Genomic DNA, 16,906 nt, shown 5'->3' with positions numbered 1-16,906 from the left:
CCGTTGCTTTCAGCACCAAGACAGGCAGATTTTCCTGATACAAGTCCCACCTCTGTGTCCCCAAAGGCCAGCTAGCACCCTACGGAGGGACAGGTGAGCAAAGCCCACTCTCTACCTTGCAGCGATGAGTGGGAGTGCCAGGCCACACCCCGCCAACCACGAGGTCACATTGTAGGCCGGAGGGGATCCCACCACAGACAGCCATTCCACCAGATTCCCTCCTGGGCGAGCTGTTCCAGAATCGGCTTGAGAAACTAAAGAACAGTGATCGCATTAGTACCGAGTAACTCAGCTGTGTGGAAGTACAAGTAACCTGCTGTGTGGAAAATACCGACTGGAGATGCTGAGTTACTTCTGTCTTAAAGCAGATTCCTACCTATCTCCTGCCATGAAAAGCAAAAGGAGAAGAGGCAGAGGATACTGAATAGGAACATACAAGGACATGAAGGAACATACAAGGACATGAAGGAACATACAAGGGCATGGCTCAGGAGCTGAAGACTAATTCCATAGCAAAGTTTAACAAGCCCCAAGCCAGCCACATGCCATCGGAGGCACCCTCCCAGATAATCTATTGCAATGCAAACTGCTGTCCATCCCTCCTTTCCTTCCCAGGGCCCCTGGCAACTCTGAGAATGCACAGCTGATGCTGCTTAGGGACCCTGAGCACACAAGGCGGGTCCTGGGGGCACCTGAGTATTTAGCCATGGCATGGAGTCAGCACATGTGCAGAAAAAGTACCAGCTTTAAGACAGACCACCATCCAAACCCTGATTCTCTACATCCTCTGGGTAGACAATGGACCGATCAACATCATTTCTTTAAGGTTCACCTTATTTGCAAAGTGGGAATCATGGCATGTATCAATATGCATTGCAGTGAGAGTTTAGCGAGATGGCAGATTTTAAATGACCAACACAAACTCTTTTAATATCCTTTTCTCCTGTGTACAGACACCTTCCTCCTCATGATTTTACAATCAAGACAGTAAACAGTTGAAGGCAACATCTTTGCATGTCCAATGCTTAGCACACCAGGCACAGAGTAGGTGCTCTACAAATGTTTATTTGCTCAGCTAGATACAGAGGTATTGAAGGCTTGGCTCTGGTGTAATGATCTCTGGGTTCCAGGCTCCAGCTGTATGATTTGGGGCAAGGTACTCAACCCCTCTTAGCTTTGGCTTCCTCATCTAGAGTGGGGACAACAGAACCAATTCACGGGGTTCTGAGAACTAAAGAAGAAACAGATGATAAGTACCACTAGATAAAAGGAACTTCCATAGAGGACATTAGAAGTGAGAATATAAAGCGCTAAATCATTGGGTAATATCAGACAATTAGCTATGAAAGTTGAGCCCAGTTTCGTAGAGTTTAGGTTTCCATTAAGTCACCCTCAAAGCAAAGGTCTTGCCAGGAAAAGTGGGGATCAGCTGGTTTAACCCAGCCTCCCCCAGATTTTTTTCTTGTCTCTGTCCTCTACCTCCCTGCCTCCCTCTTCACCTCACCCCTAGATGGTCCCACATACTGAGCATTTGGTGGCAGAAAGGTGGGGGCAGTGGAAATGCACTCTGGACCCTAGGCTTTGAGGGTTTGGAGAGAAGCAGGGGAAACAGCACCTGTTATCCAGTCCCAGGGTTTCCCAATCAGTAGGCTCAAGTGTGGAAAATGCTGAGCCCCTTTGGGAGTGTAGACAGTAATTGGAGGTCAGCAAAGGCCCCATCAAGTTGTCTTGGACCCCCAGAAGTTCAGGTGTTCACCCCAGGACACCATATGACCACACAAACAGGGTTTGAAATAATCCGTGGTCCAGTCTGACCCCAGTTGCCCCCAAAACACTTAAACCACTGAAACAATAAGGGATGGGATTTTAATAAGCAAGGAGGACCTCATTCAGGGCTGAGAGCGAGCCCCCTGGCCTTCCACCCACAACCTGTCCTGCCCTCAGCTCTGATATTTCTGGCAAAAGACTGAAAAGCGGCACATTTTCTAAATCAAAATATGTGACTCTCTCAGCCTTTTCTCCTCGGTGAGACTGAGAAAAATCTAAGAAAAGCAGGTAAGCTGAGCCCCAAAGTCACAAGGGATTTGGTGGAAAAGGGAAACTGAACACAAGTCGGAAGCCCAGCGGCCCTGTGAGCAAACAGCACCGTGCTGTCCTGGTCCTGGGCCTCTCGTTCCCGGGGGGGCACAGCACACGCGGCTGCCCTGAGAGGACCCGTGACGCGCTCTTTGTCCCCAAACACTTGGAGACGGGCAAATCCACTCCGTGCCTCAGGGAGGTCAAGGAAGACTTCACAGAGGAGAGGGTCAGACCTGGGCTCTCGATGATGAGTGGGAGGAACGTGGATGAGAAAAAGCAGGACAAGCCCATTCTTGAGAGGATATGGTGACCCTGTAACTCTTGCTGAGACTTCTTCAGCGTCGTGATTCATCCCTTTAGCCCATGTCCAGGGCCAGGTACTGCTGTGTTCCTTCCACCACTGTGTGGGACAGATATTAACTACAGAGAGGTGGAGAAATCCTTCTGGCCTAACGATAATAATGACACTGCTAGCCATAATAGTTGCTTATCTTTATTGAGCACTTGCTATGATCAAGACCTGTGGTGCGTGCCTTATGTCAGACTTTATTCAGGCTTTGCAGTAATCCAATGAGGTGGGGTCCTCACGATGTCCATTTTACAGTGAGCAAACCAAGGCTTCTCAGCAAGAAGGGTAAAAGGGGTAAAAGCACAGGCCTCAGAAGCAAGACCAAGCACTGGATAAACAGTGGAAAAGAGGAACCAGCTAGAAAGATGTAGGGACCAAGGGCACCAATCCAAACCCATCCTCTTTCTAGAACCAAGGCAGGCAAGCGAGGGAATCACCCAGTCCCTCTCCAGTAAAGGAAAAGATGCCTAGCAGAAAAGTTGGAAGTCTGCATTTGACAGGCCCTTTAAGGAGAATGGCTTTGGTGCTCACCCGTTATATTTGTGTCAGCAATAATAATTTCATCCACATAGAACATGCCCGTCTCAGGAGACTGAGGGATGAGGTCGATCCGGTGAACTAGGATGGGGGAGTTTCCCAGAGGCGGCTGGCGATAAGCAGAGCGGTGCACACAAGTCTTCCAGAGGGCAATGCAAGTGAACTGCCAGCTGAAAGAAAAGCCCAGAGCAGAAATGGGCCTCCCCACGTGCACCTGCAGCCCTCTGCCATGAGAGCCCTGTTTCTCAGACCTGTGGACCTGAGGACTGTGCACCCGGCAGAGAGACCCCAAGAAACTCTACACCCAGACAGTATTGCATGCCATGGATACAGACATTCCGTGCACGATGCAAGACAGGCTGAGGTCAGCTTGTGATAGCACACTAGTGAGTCATGTCGTGAGGCAATCGTTCATTCATGACCCTCAGTGTGAGCAGCATTTTCAAATTACACAATAATTGTGTGTTTTAAGCAGATCGTAGTTTAGGCTCTAACCACAGGGAAGATTAATACTCCTGGACATTACCAGACTCATTTAGGTTGAAAACCACTCGCAAGAGAGATGTGGCCAGAACACTGAATCAAGACATTGAAACACCTGGGTTTTATTCCAGTCTTTGTTCATTCATGGAATGCATTTTGGTGAATCACAAATTCTCTGGGCCCCAATTTTTCTCATCTGTAATGTCAAGGAATGTTCTCTAAAATCTCTTCCAAATAAGATGTTCTCTACTCCTATCCTCCGAGAATGTCATACGCCTCTCCAGGAAGTATTATATTCCTAACAACTAACACTCTTAAATCAAATTTCATTGTTGAATCAAACAGGTCTGGAGCCCCGAGTTAGTATCCAAAGCCCAAGTACAAGACCATTAGTACCCCGGGCAGGCCACTGTGTCCCAAGAAAGCTAATTGTCACAGCAGGCACAGTTCCCACCACAGCTCCCCACAGATTAGCTACCTGTCAGGACTGGTCCCCATGAGACTCCAGTCACAGGTGATGTTCTTCTTAAAGATGTCTTGAAAGTTGATTGTGAAGGTCACAGTCACCCTCAAGATACTATTCATGTGGCCTTTGAATGCAATGCACAACTATGGACAACAGATAAGTGCTTTAGCTTTATTAGTGCAGGAAGCAGCCATTCAAATGAAATGTGGTGAGGAGGGTCCACCTGCCGAGAACCCTTCCTCACGCCGTGGGATACAGCCAGCCCCGTTCTTATCCTGCTGGAGCTTTCCTGTCTAGGTGGAAAGGCAAGTAGTTTAAAGTAAATCGCTATTTATTCAATAGAGTCATTAAATGCCTGCCACTGTGCGTGGCAGTGAGGATTTAGAGTATCTTAACCAGAAAATCCTTGTTCTGACGCAGTTGCCTGTGCACCCTGAGCAAGTCACTTAACTTCTCTGAGCCTCAGTTCCTTAACTCTAACTCTCTAGCATCCTTAGTTTTTAACTCCTAAAGAAAATTGTCACAAGAAGACTTTAAATGTCTGTACTACAGAAGATTTTTCAGCTTCTATAGTACAGACATTTGGAACTAGGTACTTCTTTTCTGTGAGAGGCTGTCCCACACACTGTAGGGTGTTTAGCAACACCTCTGGAACCTACCCACTGGATGCCCCAGTTGTGACAACCAAAAATCTCTCTATCCATTACCAACTGTTCCCGAGGGAGCAAAATCTGCCCAGCTGGGAGCCTCTGCTTTAAGGCTAGAAGAGGGGTGGTGCCTGGATCAGAACCATTTAGTCCCTCTCCCCCTGCAATTCAACTAGCAAAGGATTTGAAAACATTGCCAGGAGCTCCACCAGCCCAGTAAGGCTCACTCTGGCTCCCAAAGAGCAAACGAGCTGCACTCTTTTATGAAGGATGGATGAGCTTTCAACACAAAGGATAAGATAGGTATTTCAGAAATGTGCCAGTCAATTCATCAATAATAACAAAAACTATAATAAATAACAATCACGAGCCTTAACTGAGTTCTATCCACTGCACAAGCACTTTACTAGATTATCTCATTTAAACCTCACCACAATTCGAGACCACATTATTACCCATTTTACTGCTGGTTAAACTAAGGGAAGACCCTGAGAACACACAGGGTGTACAGTCAGGATTCAAAAGCAGATGGTCTGACCATAGAGTCTGCATTCCCACCTAGAAATACTAGAGCATATAAAAAAACTTTCAGAGTCTCACAAAGCCATGTCCTTTTAACAGCTAATGGAGAACTGGAGGTACCTGTTCACACTGAAACAGCAGTAAAAACAGTCCCGGAACCTCAGCACAAAACGCCGTGGGCAAATCACAGCAGTCACTCCTCTGCAGTTCTGTTTTTTCCATCTCAACCCCAGAGAACAATACCAGTCCGTCCCTACCCACCTGGCCTGAAAACACAAGGGCTGCCTGCTACTCACGTGGGTGTTCTGGTCTAGCCAAAAGCCCTCCTGGGCAGCCGGGGGTGTCAGGACAAGCTGTCGAGGCTGACGGAGGCTGAACCTTCCACAGAAGGGCTCCGTCCCACTGGTGAGCTCCCCCTCAGAGCTGGAACCTTCTAGGCCTGGATGCATTTCAGATAAAATAGGAAGAAAGGCACAGATGTTCAGGGAGACAGAGTTTCCGAGCATGTGTGGGGGTGCAGGTTATGAGTTCACCATGACATTAGCCCTTCAGCCCTTGGGTGAGCTGGGCAGGGCTTGGAACAGCCAGCAGCCCCCAGCTTGAAGGATCCGTTGTGAGAACCCCACTCAGTCTGCCCTAGAGCACCAAAAATCTCTTTCCGTTTTCTACGTGTACCATGGCACCAAAAAGTGTTGAGAAGCAGAGAGACAAGGGGTGTCAACTGTAATTTAGTTCCCCTTAGTATTGTAAAAACACAGGCTCACATTTTTAGATTTTAGTAAAGCTACTATCTCACGTAAGAATTCCTTCTCTTCTACGCAGTTTGAATGACATGAGATTTTTCCTGCTTTGCTGCTTCTCACCTCTGTCGTCTGCCCTTTTCCCCCTGTGTGCACGGAAGGTACTGGGGAGCACCTTGCTCCCCCTGGCAGCACTGAGACCTTTTCTTTCTCAGATACCCATACCACACAGCTCCCTCCCAACCAGAGAGTCACTCCCTTGGCCACTTAGTGCCCAAATCCAGTTTTCATATATTCTTTGACTCAGTTAGTACCTTGGAAAGGAAACGAAGTTTGTTCCCATTTTACAGAGAAAAAAAGAAAATAGAGAGAGAAGACAATGATGGAGAAGAGCATGAGAGTTCGTCAAGCCAAGGACAAGCACCTTGTTCAAACCCAAGCCGGAGCAGGATGTTAGCCGAAAGGGGTTCCAGTCTGCATTTGACTGCAAGTAACTCCTCAATGGCTGTTTGAATCTGTTAAAAAGAAAAACTACCAGGAGTTCATACCACACTGTGGGCATAAGGCCCCCCCACCTTAGTTCTCCCACCTCTCATATTTGAAGAAGGCTCCCACCTGATGGGCTGTAGCATTGGCAGGAATTGGCTGGCTAGAGACGTTGTCCCACGTAAGAAAGAAGTTCCCTCCGCCAGACACAGTCAGCAACTAAAATATTCAAGAGCGACAGAGCTAAGCGACCTGAGCTAGTTAAGCCAGAGAGAATCTAGGCACACAGGACATACCTCCTCAGCTTGCTATTTCCTTCTTATTATAATTTCCATTTTTTAAAACTCACTAACTTCTAGAAATACCTGGAGAACACAAGCATCACCACCTAATGCACGTATCTTGGAATAAATGCACGTATCTACTTCCCTATTCATCTGTGTGCCTCCTCCTGTTCTTTAGAGGGTTGCCCTTGAATGGCCCACTTTCAGCCCTTGTCACCAAATACTCTCTCCTGCGGGGACCTGAAAGGAAGGAGCAGCCACACAGCATCCAAGAGGCTCACTGGATTTCTGTTTTGCTTCCAATACATTCCCTGCCAGGCACATGAAACTTTTTTATTGAGTTAGACCGATCATGTCCGTCACTTGGTATTTTTAACCTCTTATGTACCTTGTTACTTTGTACCTTGTTCTATGGTTATTTGTGTACATATTTTACAATTAGCCTGTCAGGTTTAAAAGTGGAGTCTATATTGATTCACCCTCGCACACCAAAAAGGCAACAACAAAAAGTACTGACAAAAGTGTGGAGCATAGCTGGGAGACCCAAAGGCCTTGACCTTCACAAAGCAGGCTTTGAAAATACTATATGAGGAACAGGGCCTGAATAGGTCAAAAAGCTATGGAGTCTCTTGTGTGTGTGTGTGTGTGTGTGTGTGTGTGTGTACACTCACATGTGTATATACATGGGGGTGGGGGATGTTCAGAGGACCTTAGCTCTACTCTGGGAAACACGTTTCTAAAAGAAAAGTTACCTGGAACTTAAATTTCTAAAACTAAATCCATGAATAAAGGTATCTCAATAATAAGACTTCACTTTTTTTTTTAATGTCCTCACAACCCTATTGGGTAGATATCCTCTCTTAGTCTCCTGACTCCCAGCTAGTGATCCTTCCACTCAAGACTATGTTCCTTTCAGAATCCACCCCATGGGACAGGGAAGAGACTCAGACCTGGATTTCTGGAAGCCTCTGGGCACGGATTCGGATCTGATGCTTCTCCCGGAGGTAGGTGCTGACCACGTCAGGATTCAGCCAGGTGCTGTGGATCTGGACACCGATTCTCATCCCCCCACTGGGGGCTCTCCCGCAGTGCTCTGCTTGCAGGTAGTACCTGGCTCCGCCAGCCAGCTCCAACTTGGGCGTCTTCTGTTGCCAGGTCCCCTCATTCCCATTCTGCTCCCAGGAGTCGAACCAGTCAGCAGTGCCCACCCTGAGGGAGGCCACCTCCACCTGAGCCCCCATAAACATACCACAATCAACTCCACGAAGCCTCTGGGCATCCTTCTCAATCAGCAAGTGTCTGGACGGCTGCTAACCAAGGATTTTTGGACGGGTGCCGTTCCAGCAAGTCAGCCCAGTCACCCTAGGGCCTGTGGTTGTTTATGCTTCTCTCTCTCTCTCTCTTCCTCAGTTAAACAGTATTCACATGAGGCCGATGGGCCAAGTTCAGAGCAGAAACAACCAGCCTGAAACCCTAGTCTTACGTGATGTTGTAGACAAGGCAGTGAAAGCCCTTTGAGAAACCTAGAATGGCAACCACATCAAAATCCATGCTGTTTCTCTAGCAAAGGAGTTTTATAGAAGCATACTACTAATTTGGGAAAAAATATATTGTAGTTTTTCCCCAAGGGCACTAGTAAATTTTGGCTGATTGTTAAAAGTGCCTCTTCTGATCTTTCAAAGCTGATTGGGAAATTCCTACCTAAGATCAGCTACATCTCTACTCAAAATTAATGGAAGAGACACAAGTTTTGGAGTCAGACAAATTGGATTAAATGCTAAATATGTCTCTCATTAACCAAGTGGCCCTGGATTGGCCATGCAATCCTTCTGAGCCTCAGTTTCCTTATCTGGAAAATGGACATAATATGCATAACTCACAGAGACACTGTAAAGATTAGTCAAGGAATATACAGGATGTAGCATAATATGTGGCTTACAGTAAGTGTTCAGTAAGCATGCAAACACATTCAGCCAACTTCTTTTTCAATAGTTAAAATCATATTAATTTTTTTTAAATTTTTTAATAAGCCCCCCACAAAAAATTTTAAATCCCTGGTTGCTTAATGGCAATGCTCCAACTATTAGTAGAACATGAGAACTTCACTTATGACTCCCTTTTTTTTTCCAGGAGTGAAGGATGGGGGACAAGAAAAAGGAAAAGGAGAAGAAGGTGAACGAATACCTTGGCCCTTGGGTCCTCTGACTGACTGAAATAAAGGGTAGCTTGGCTGTCAGCCTGGATCCAGAAAGTGTAATTGTTTGTCTCTGGGGCCACAAAGAAGCCACTGAGCCGTGCACTGTAAGGCAGAAAAACACAGAGAAGTGAGAGCAAGCAAGGCCCAAATCACTGACCCCAAAAATGGTTGCCCTTCACTTTTCTTCATGAGGAGGAAACAGCCGACACATGTGCCCATGACTGACCAGAGTATTCTGGAAACAGCTCTTCCTTGTGGCACCTGCCTCATCTCAACAGCTCAGCCCCTCTGTCTACACTGGCTAAAACACCCCTTAAAGTCATGTTGTCTTGGGAAAAATTGTAGCCACAACACCTGGCTGTCAGAGGCTTTGCCGAGAAACTTACCGGTAACACAGCCAGTGGAGGGCCTGGCCCATGGTAAGAACTCAGCCAATTGTAAATAGTATCCTTATTATCAGGAATAGAGATCACTCATCCCAGTTTGCTCTGAGGTGGTCTAGAACCCCTCTTCCTTGTCTCCTACTCCAACACATTTGTAGTTCAAAATCTACATTAGTTCACGCCCCTGGCTAACATCAAACATCAGCTATATTATATGTGGGCATGTGTGTAGCTATAGGAATACAGGGATAATCATAAACTAGTGAATATGGTTCATGCCGAGTAATCTTACTTGACTTCTGAACAACAGTTTGTGGTTCTTTATGAAGAGGAGTTAAAGTGATAACCCTGAAATGGCCCCAAATAACACTAAGAGAAGCTCCTCTCCGTTTCCTCTCCCTGTGGCAGACAGTAACCTCATAGAAACAGGTGTGTATGTGAGGCTTCACGAGACTGGCATGTCCTCTTTAAAATACCCTATTCCTACAGGTAAAGAAGGCTGCACATCATAATGTGGCATAGGTGCCCTTCTGGAAATTAGGAAAATTCAGAGTGTCATTCTGTCACTTGGTAAATGCACAGTAGCAGACAACCCACTTTCCTATCAGTTCCTTATCTGCAAACTAGATCTACAAATGTTTCTTGAGCTCTTGGATCTCATGAAGTAATTTTTTCTGGAAGGAACAGTAATAACTGAATTGTGTATCAGTAGAACCAACTAAGATCAGGAAACCTGCCCAGATACCCTGAGGAGTCTCAGCACATGCTGTCATGCCTCGTGTTATGGCTACACGTGCGTATGACAAAGCTGGTTACTCCTTGACAATAATGACCTTGTCCTAGACTTTCTAACCTTTGCAATACTGAACACAGTGCTGGTTGGATTAGGCAGTCAGTCAATAGTTTTTCATTGTTTGGGAGTCCCTAACTAAATGAAATTTCACACACACACACAAAGAATGTACTCTGAGCTTACCAGATACTTGAGCACTTACAGAGAGCATGTTTGCAATTAACAATATTATAGTACTCAGAGAAAAGTCAATTGAACATGTCAGCAACTTCAAATGAAAAGATATAACCTCAACTTTTAAGAAGATTGTGAGAAATTTTATGAAATATTTTAAAAATAAGTCCTTTTTTATTGTTTAAGATACATTCTAGTAATCTGGGATTAGAGACAGATATGGGTTAAGAAAATTATTAGGCTACCTCAATAAATACCCAGAATATTTTCTGAACTTAGTATTGAAAATAACTATTTAAAGGTCCATCAATATAATAATTAACTTATCATTGAATCAATAAATATTCTAATGTCTTAATTTAAAATTTTTGAATTTTAAAGAAATGAATGACAGAAAGAATAGAAAGGGTTACAGTCTGGTTTGTGGTTCCTCAAAATGACAGTTACAGAGACATATGCTACAGGTCATACTGTACAGTCAAATGTTCTCTTATCTTCTGATGTTGCCTGACTCCCTCCTAATACTCCCAAACACACTGAATGTAGCTGCAAGGATTTCCTTTGAACATTATGGATGGTCCTCAAACACTGTGATAAAAGATGCATCATTAGGTGCCACAAGGAACCACAAATTATTGCCACTTTAAAAGCATATATATTGGTATTTCAATACCTAGTTAGTTAAGGGTTCCAGGAGAATATTCTGTTCACAGATTTCCTTCCATACTTTGCTTCTTTGATATCTTAAATCCCCTGAACAGAGAATAAAGCTTTTCATTCCACAACCGAATTGAAATTTAAATGGCCAAATCCTTGGAGGAGGTCACAGCATGGCTGGAATCCACCCTCAGAGGTCATGACCAACCTCTTTGAGAAAAGTTTTAAAAGGAGAAGAGACCCGTCACACAGTGAAGGATCCATCCATCTACCTATACCCTAAGAGCACACTAAAATCCATGTATCTAAGCAATTTTCAACTTTGCAACAATTCCAACTTCTTATATTTTTAAGCCCCTTTTAGAAAACTAGAAATTTTGGCCACAGTCTTGAAGGGATTCAAAAGACCCAAAACAACACTGACAGGAAAACCGTAATCACATTGGCATCACTACTACAGAAGACAGTGTCCCACAGAGCCCAGAATAGCTTTTCAGGCTACATACCAGCCGTCGGGTTGACTTTCAGTGCTGAGTGGTAATTCCAATAGAATTGCTTGCTGCCCAGTCTTTGCTCCCTCATCTGACTGAAGGGCAAATTCTTGCATCTTTCTTTGGCATCAACCTCTTACCCACATACCTCCAGTAAATTTCACCCTACTTTCTACCAAGTCTCTTGGCCTACTCAGTTCAATGTTCCAATTAGCAGTCATCTCCAAAGCAGATTATAAACTAAGTTGTATAAAATATAAATTTTATTATTGATCAAAATTGAATGTGCATCTATTAAGGGACTGTGGTACACATGCATGACCCACACAGTCTGGCATTGTTGAATGGGTGTCTGCTATAAATTTTCCCCTGGAAATCTCACTGCTTGCTTGTCTGTCTCCTGGCCTCACCCAGGCTTGCAAAGACGCTTTTGATATGGACCCGCCTGCCCCCACAACATACCTGAAAGGTTGCCCTTCCACTGACCAAAATCCAGATGGAGAACTGGCATTAGGGACAATCTGCCACCTATACCCAGGGGTGGCCTCAGTCAGGTCCAAGCCCTCAGCAGCATCTCCAACTTCAAAAAGAAGCCCGCGGTTACCTGTAAGATGCATATACCTCATAAACATCAGAGGGCATTCCTCCCCAAATTAGGGAGCTCTTTTACTTCAGACAACAGAGTGAAGGTGATCCAGGCACTATCGAGAAAGGTGAGTCAGCTGAGACCCACATGGAGGCATGTGAGAGGCTCTACGGATAGTACGAATGTTCTAAAAAGCAGAAAATACTGCATAGTGTTGGATTTGGCCTCTTGGGATGAGGACTTGATAAGAAACAGTAAGGGGAAGTATTTTCAGAAGATCGGAGAAGAGGGGGAGGCCTTTTTAATGGGAGTGCCAGGAGAAGAGAACCCAGCCCTACAGAAAATGTGAAAGCAAACAAGTGTTGTGGTTTAGTAAGCCGGGATAGTGTGCTGTGGACTTGTGACTTGCTCAGGAGCAGACTTCCGTATCTTTCAAGGTCCAGTTCAGCCTGGGAATTCTATTCCCTAAGATCCTTTATCCCAGAAAATTGACAATGCTTAAATTTTTCACATCCTGGCCTCAATTTGTGGACCCACACTAACAACAAATTATGTAGCGTGCTCCTGTTACATGGCATTTTCAATAATGCTACATTATTAATTAATTTTTTTTTTCGGAGCAAACCCTGATACCAAAGGCACATGGGCCATCACTGTTGGATACTAACTGAGTTTTAGGGGGAAAGCTCTGGAATCAGACATTCCTAAGTTAAGATTCCAGCTCTGCCACTTACTAGACATGTAGCTTTGAACAAATCACTTAATGCCTTCATTTTCTCATGCACCAAAATGGGGCAAATACAGAACAGAGACCATGCACTAAAGATTTAGGGAGCTTGAGTTATAGGTAAATTGTATCTCAATAAAGTTTAGGGGGTGGAGATTAAGTCAATTTAACAATTCTGGGGAATTAAAGACTAAGGGATCTTGAAATATATACACAAAAACACTGAAATATAGTAAGTACTCAATAAAGGATAGCTAGGGTGATTATTATTATTTCAAATTAATACTGTTGCTCCTCATTAAACCCTAAAAAGGGGAGATAGTTAAGAAATAAATAGAAAAATAAAACTGTATTTTAATATATGACTTAAGGTTTCTCATCCTTAGCACTATTGGCATTTGGGGTTGGATCACGATAACTCTGCTGTAGAGGCTTTGCTGTGCATTGAAGGATGTTCAGAAGCCCCCTTGACCCCTACCCATGGAAGGCCAGTAGCCCCACAACCACCATCCCAGTTGTAACCACCAAACTTTGCTAAATGCCCCCTGAGGACCATTGAGAACCACTGCTTAACCTCGTAATTTGCCCTACTCCCATAAAAGAAACCTCAGAAGGTCTTAGTAAAAGATATTATGAACTCTCAAAACCAGCTGCGTTCAGGAAATTGTCCCATCACTATCCAAGTAATTCAAGTGGGAACCGCTCAGGGAGGGGCCAGCCTTCTGCTTCCTAACACAGGAAACACACAATTCTCTCCATCGCTTGCTTTACTAGTTTTGTTTACTTGGGTGGGAGGTTTTCTTGAGTAAAAACTGCTGATTTGGGACCTGGAAAATGCTCAAACCAAAGCTTTGCATGTGTTTTCACACCTGAATGGCCTTTCTTTAGAAAGGTTTCTCCCCTGCTGGGGTACTTTGCTAGTAAGAGCTGAGCTTCTGGAGTTGAGCGCACTGCCTGCAGTTTAAGCATGACGTCGGCCCCTCATGGGGCAGGTAAGGAATACAGACACCACCTATGGTTCCAGACTGTGTAACACACGAACTGCCCTTAATCCCTAACTACACTTGGGTTTTCCATTCGAATGCTCACCAGAGAAGTGCTCCAGTGGTGTGCTTTTTTTTAACTTACAGCCTTGAGGTGGAAGCTGCAAACAGAGATGGACAGGTGGAGCCTGCCACCATGCCTCCTCCATTTCTGCCCACTTCAGACATAAACTGGTAGCAACATCCCAGTACATCCCTACTTTTCAAAGTAGCACCACAGCTGCTCCCAGGGAAGAAAAAGGGGTGTTTAATGCACCCCATTTGCCCCCTCTCCAGCCTTGCCTAATGCTGTTGTTATGAGCAAGGACAAGCATGTTCTGATGCTCCTATCTTCTCAGCCACAGGCATGCAGCTGACCTGTAGTGTAGAGGGAGGCAGCTCAGGGTCTCCACCGGCAGCTGTAACAATGTCCTGCAGTTTGCTTTCTGGACCATGGTCTCTGAACACCCTGGCCATTCATCTGGCTGGGGCTAGAGGTGCAGAGTATCGCTAAGCATCTGAAGAAAGCTAAGAGCCTCCCCAGAATGAAAGGCTCACTAAGGCACCCATCAAAGAGCTGAGACACAATTCACACACCTTCATTTCTACTTCACAGCCCTTCATGGTTAAAAATGTAACCAGAGGTCACTGGGCCGCCACGGCGATCTCCTTACCTGCCTGAGGAGCAGTGAGCCTCGCACCCTTTCCTGGGGGCCTAGTGGTGCACTCGATCTTCCTGGGAGACACGTGTCTAATATCACATGGAATGCCTGAGGAGAATTTTTAAATTAGGGAGATATAGAGGCAGGCATTGGCATGTTATATAGATGTGATAGCAGGGCCCGAGCACCACCCTGAAGCAGGCAGACTCCTGTTCTAAGGCGAAGGGCTGGATGTGGATAATAGAGCAAAAGATGTCACCCCAACTGAACGGAGCCAGGAAAGAGAGAATGCAGAGCACTAGGACTTAGGGCAGCTTGTAGTAAAATGAAAGAAAGCAATGCCATGCCATGCACTGAGCACGTGAGGAACCACTCCGCCGAGCTGGGGAGGGCACGTGTGACCTGAGAGTGTGAGGACATTTTCCAGCATCCTTGGTGTCACCAACTAGAGAACAATCCCAACTGGCAGAGCAAAAGGTCTAGGCAGGTGCCACAAGAGGGGTTGTCAAGGGGGCATTCCAGAAGAATCTGCATAGTAAATGCCTGCCTACTCCAGCTTGTCTATGTGGCGAGGGCTAAGGCAGGAGGGTGGGGAGAGGGGTTGCCTTTTATAGGGCCAAACCTTTGCAAAGACAGAACAGGAGTTTCCCTGTTCTTCACTCCCAAAATGTGGACACCCAAGGGAATTGCCCACGAATTGTGAATAAGAACATCCTATTCCTGTTATGTTTGCAGAGCTACAGTCCGACCTGGTCCCTATCAAACCAGGTAAAATCCCTTAGAGCAGGGGGCATGATGATTTGGAAAAGACAAAGATTGCTTCCCCGCACTCTGTGCCGTAAGAGATACAACATCTCCTACCACATTTAAAACTATGAACAATTTTCAGCCATTTCCACTTAGTTACCTGCAATGGTCACCTGGGCAGGACTGTCAAAGAAGTCTCCTGTAATTGTGATGTCTGTTCCTCCCCCAAGGCTCCCGGCTTCTGGAAACACAGATAATATTTCTGCAAGAGAGAAAAAAAATAGTAAGCTTCCGAATATAGACCAGAATGTGACCCAGATAATAGTATAATAATAGAAGCTATCAATAATTTATTTCTTACTTTGACTTTCTAAGACCAGCAATGGTTGGTATTTTTTCTAGCACTCATCTTTTTTAAATGCCTTTAAAAAGAAAAGGACTCACGTATGTGTATAATAACGTATGTTATACAAGGTCAATATTTGAAAGGAAGGGGAAATCAGTCACTCATGTTATCAGCAAAAATCCTTACATAATGCTTTCTTAAGGAAATCTGTCTCCTCAACTTAAGTACTTTCTTTACAAGTCCGAGAACAGTAGGTTATGCTTCGTGGAGGGATCATCTTCAGAAGCACCAGGCAAGGCTCAAGTCGACCAGATGGGTCTGCAATTAGCTCTGAGCTGAAGAACACAGCGCACTATCCTCAGCACCCTTGCCGACCTCCCAGCCTGCAGGCTCGTCCCCCGGGCTGCACGCACCACCACATATCCAGTGCTTTCATGGGGCCTCCTGATCGCGACAAAATCCTACAACAGTATGCCAATAGCCCCCGAGAATTTAACTTTTTTCTGATCCTTTCCTCTCCTGGGATCGAACTTTGACAGTTCTAAGTTTCACTCCCTCAAGGGGAAAGAGGAGTTTGTTCTCTGATAAACTGAAAATACAAAGAAGCTAACCATGAGCAGTTACCACTTCAAAATATGGATTTTGTCAGGGCATTTCTTATAAAATGCTTTTGCCCATCAAACAAAGCAGAAGAGATATACAGGGGCAAAGACTGATCCCTCACCCTCAAATATCAGAATTCACAACTAAAAATAATGACCGCCTTCTTTTAACCTACTATTTTATTTGAACCTTTCCACCTGCTATGTGGTGCCAGGAACATGAATACAAAATGGTTCCTGTCCTCAGGAGATCAGAATGGTAATAAAAGGCAGGCACACAAAAGTATAATTATTGCATCTTGGACTAATGAAATTCGAGAGAGGATATGAAAATACAGAGGAGAGGTTTAGGAGTGGGGTGGGGTAGAAAGAAATTTCTAGAAATGACGTCTAAGCTAAGTCTTAAGGGATGAATCTGAGCTGTCTGAGTGAAGGGGAGAAAGGAGGGAAAGGTCATTAAAGGAAGTGACAGTCTGAGTGTGGGGAGAAGAAACTGCATAGCACATGTAAGTGTTGCCGGAGCAGCAGGGAGAACGATGGAGCTGGAGAAACAGACCGGGGGGGTCAGAAACTTGTACCACTTCCTGTAGGGGATGGAAGGCCATTAGAGGACGGGAAGCAGGGGAGAGGCATCAGGTGTATGCTTGCTGTAAAGAATGGTGGCTCTGTGAAGCATGGATCAGCAAGCGACCAAGGGTAGATTGGGGGCCCCCAGAAACTACTGCAGTTTGCTAGGCAAGATGGTGGGGTCCTGAATTAAGGCAGTGTTTGTAGAGGTAGAGTGGATATATCATGTATCATATTTGAGAAATATCTGGGAGGTAAAATTGACAGAAATTGGTCACTGGATGGATGTGGAGATGAAAGGAGAAGAAAATCATGGATGAATCACAACAGTCGCCTACTCCACTTCTCTCGATATCTTT

At 45.2% G+C, this 16,906-nt stretch overlaps 1 protein-coding gene across 10 annotated transcripts in view; it reads right to left on the bottom strand.

The window, feature by feature from the left end:
* The window catches only part of PKHD1 (PKHD1 ciliary IPT domain containing fibrocystin/polyductin), a 421,695-nt gene that overhangs the window by 380,076 nt on the left and 24,713 nt on the right, over window positions 1-16,906 (bottom strand). For 8 of the 10 annotated variants that reach the window (XR_012125992.1, XM_073224035.1, XM_073224036.1 and 5 more), the window contains exons 12-22: window positions 15,193-15,294; window positions 14,298-14,393; window positions 11,751-11,892; window positions 8,778-8,892; window positions 7,544-7,822; window positions 6,439-6,528; window positions 6,248-6,338; window positions 5,380-5,522; window positions 3,927-4,057; window positions 2,960-3,135; window positions 116-254 (exon numbers count right to left, since the gene is read on the bottom strand). Coding sequence is in view for 8 of the 10 variants with exons in the window: in XM_073224035.1 (XP_073080136.1) it covers window positions 116-254; window positions 2,960-3,135; window positions 3,927-4,057; window positions 5,380-5,522; window positions 6,248-6,338; window positions 6,439-6,528; window positions 7,544-7,822; window positions 8,778-8,892; window positions 11,751-11,892; window positions 14,298-14,393; window positions 15,193-15,294 (1,504 nt within the window). In the remaining 2 variants the exon portion in view is untranslated. Of the gene's footprint in view, window positions 1-115; window positions 255-2,959; window positions 3,136-3,926; window positions 4,058-5,379; window positions 5,523-6,247; window positions 6,339-6,438; window positions 6,529-7,543; window positions 7,823-7,842; window positions 7,999-8,777; window positions 8,893-11,750; window positions 11,893-14,297; window positions 14,394-15,192; window positions 15,295-16,906 lie in introns of those variants that run through there. The other 2 variants (XM_073224041.1, XM_073224043.1) reach the window with 2 other exon arrangements.

Source organism: Manis javanica, chromosome 16 (genome assembly GCF_040802235.1).
Source record: "Manis javanica isolate MJ-LG chromosome 16, MJ_LKY, whole genome shotgun sequence".
Lineage (NCBI taxonomy): Eukaryota > Metazoa > Chordata > Mammalia > Pholidota > Manidae > Manis > Manis javanica.
Note: the sequence above shows the minus strand (reverse complement) of the source record. Positions and strands in the feature narration are given on the sequence as shown.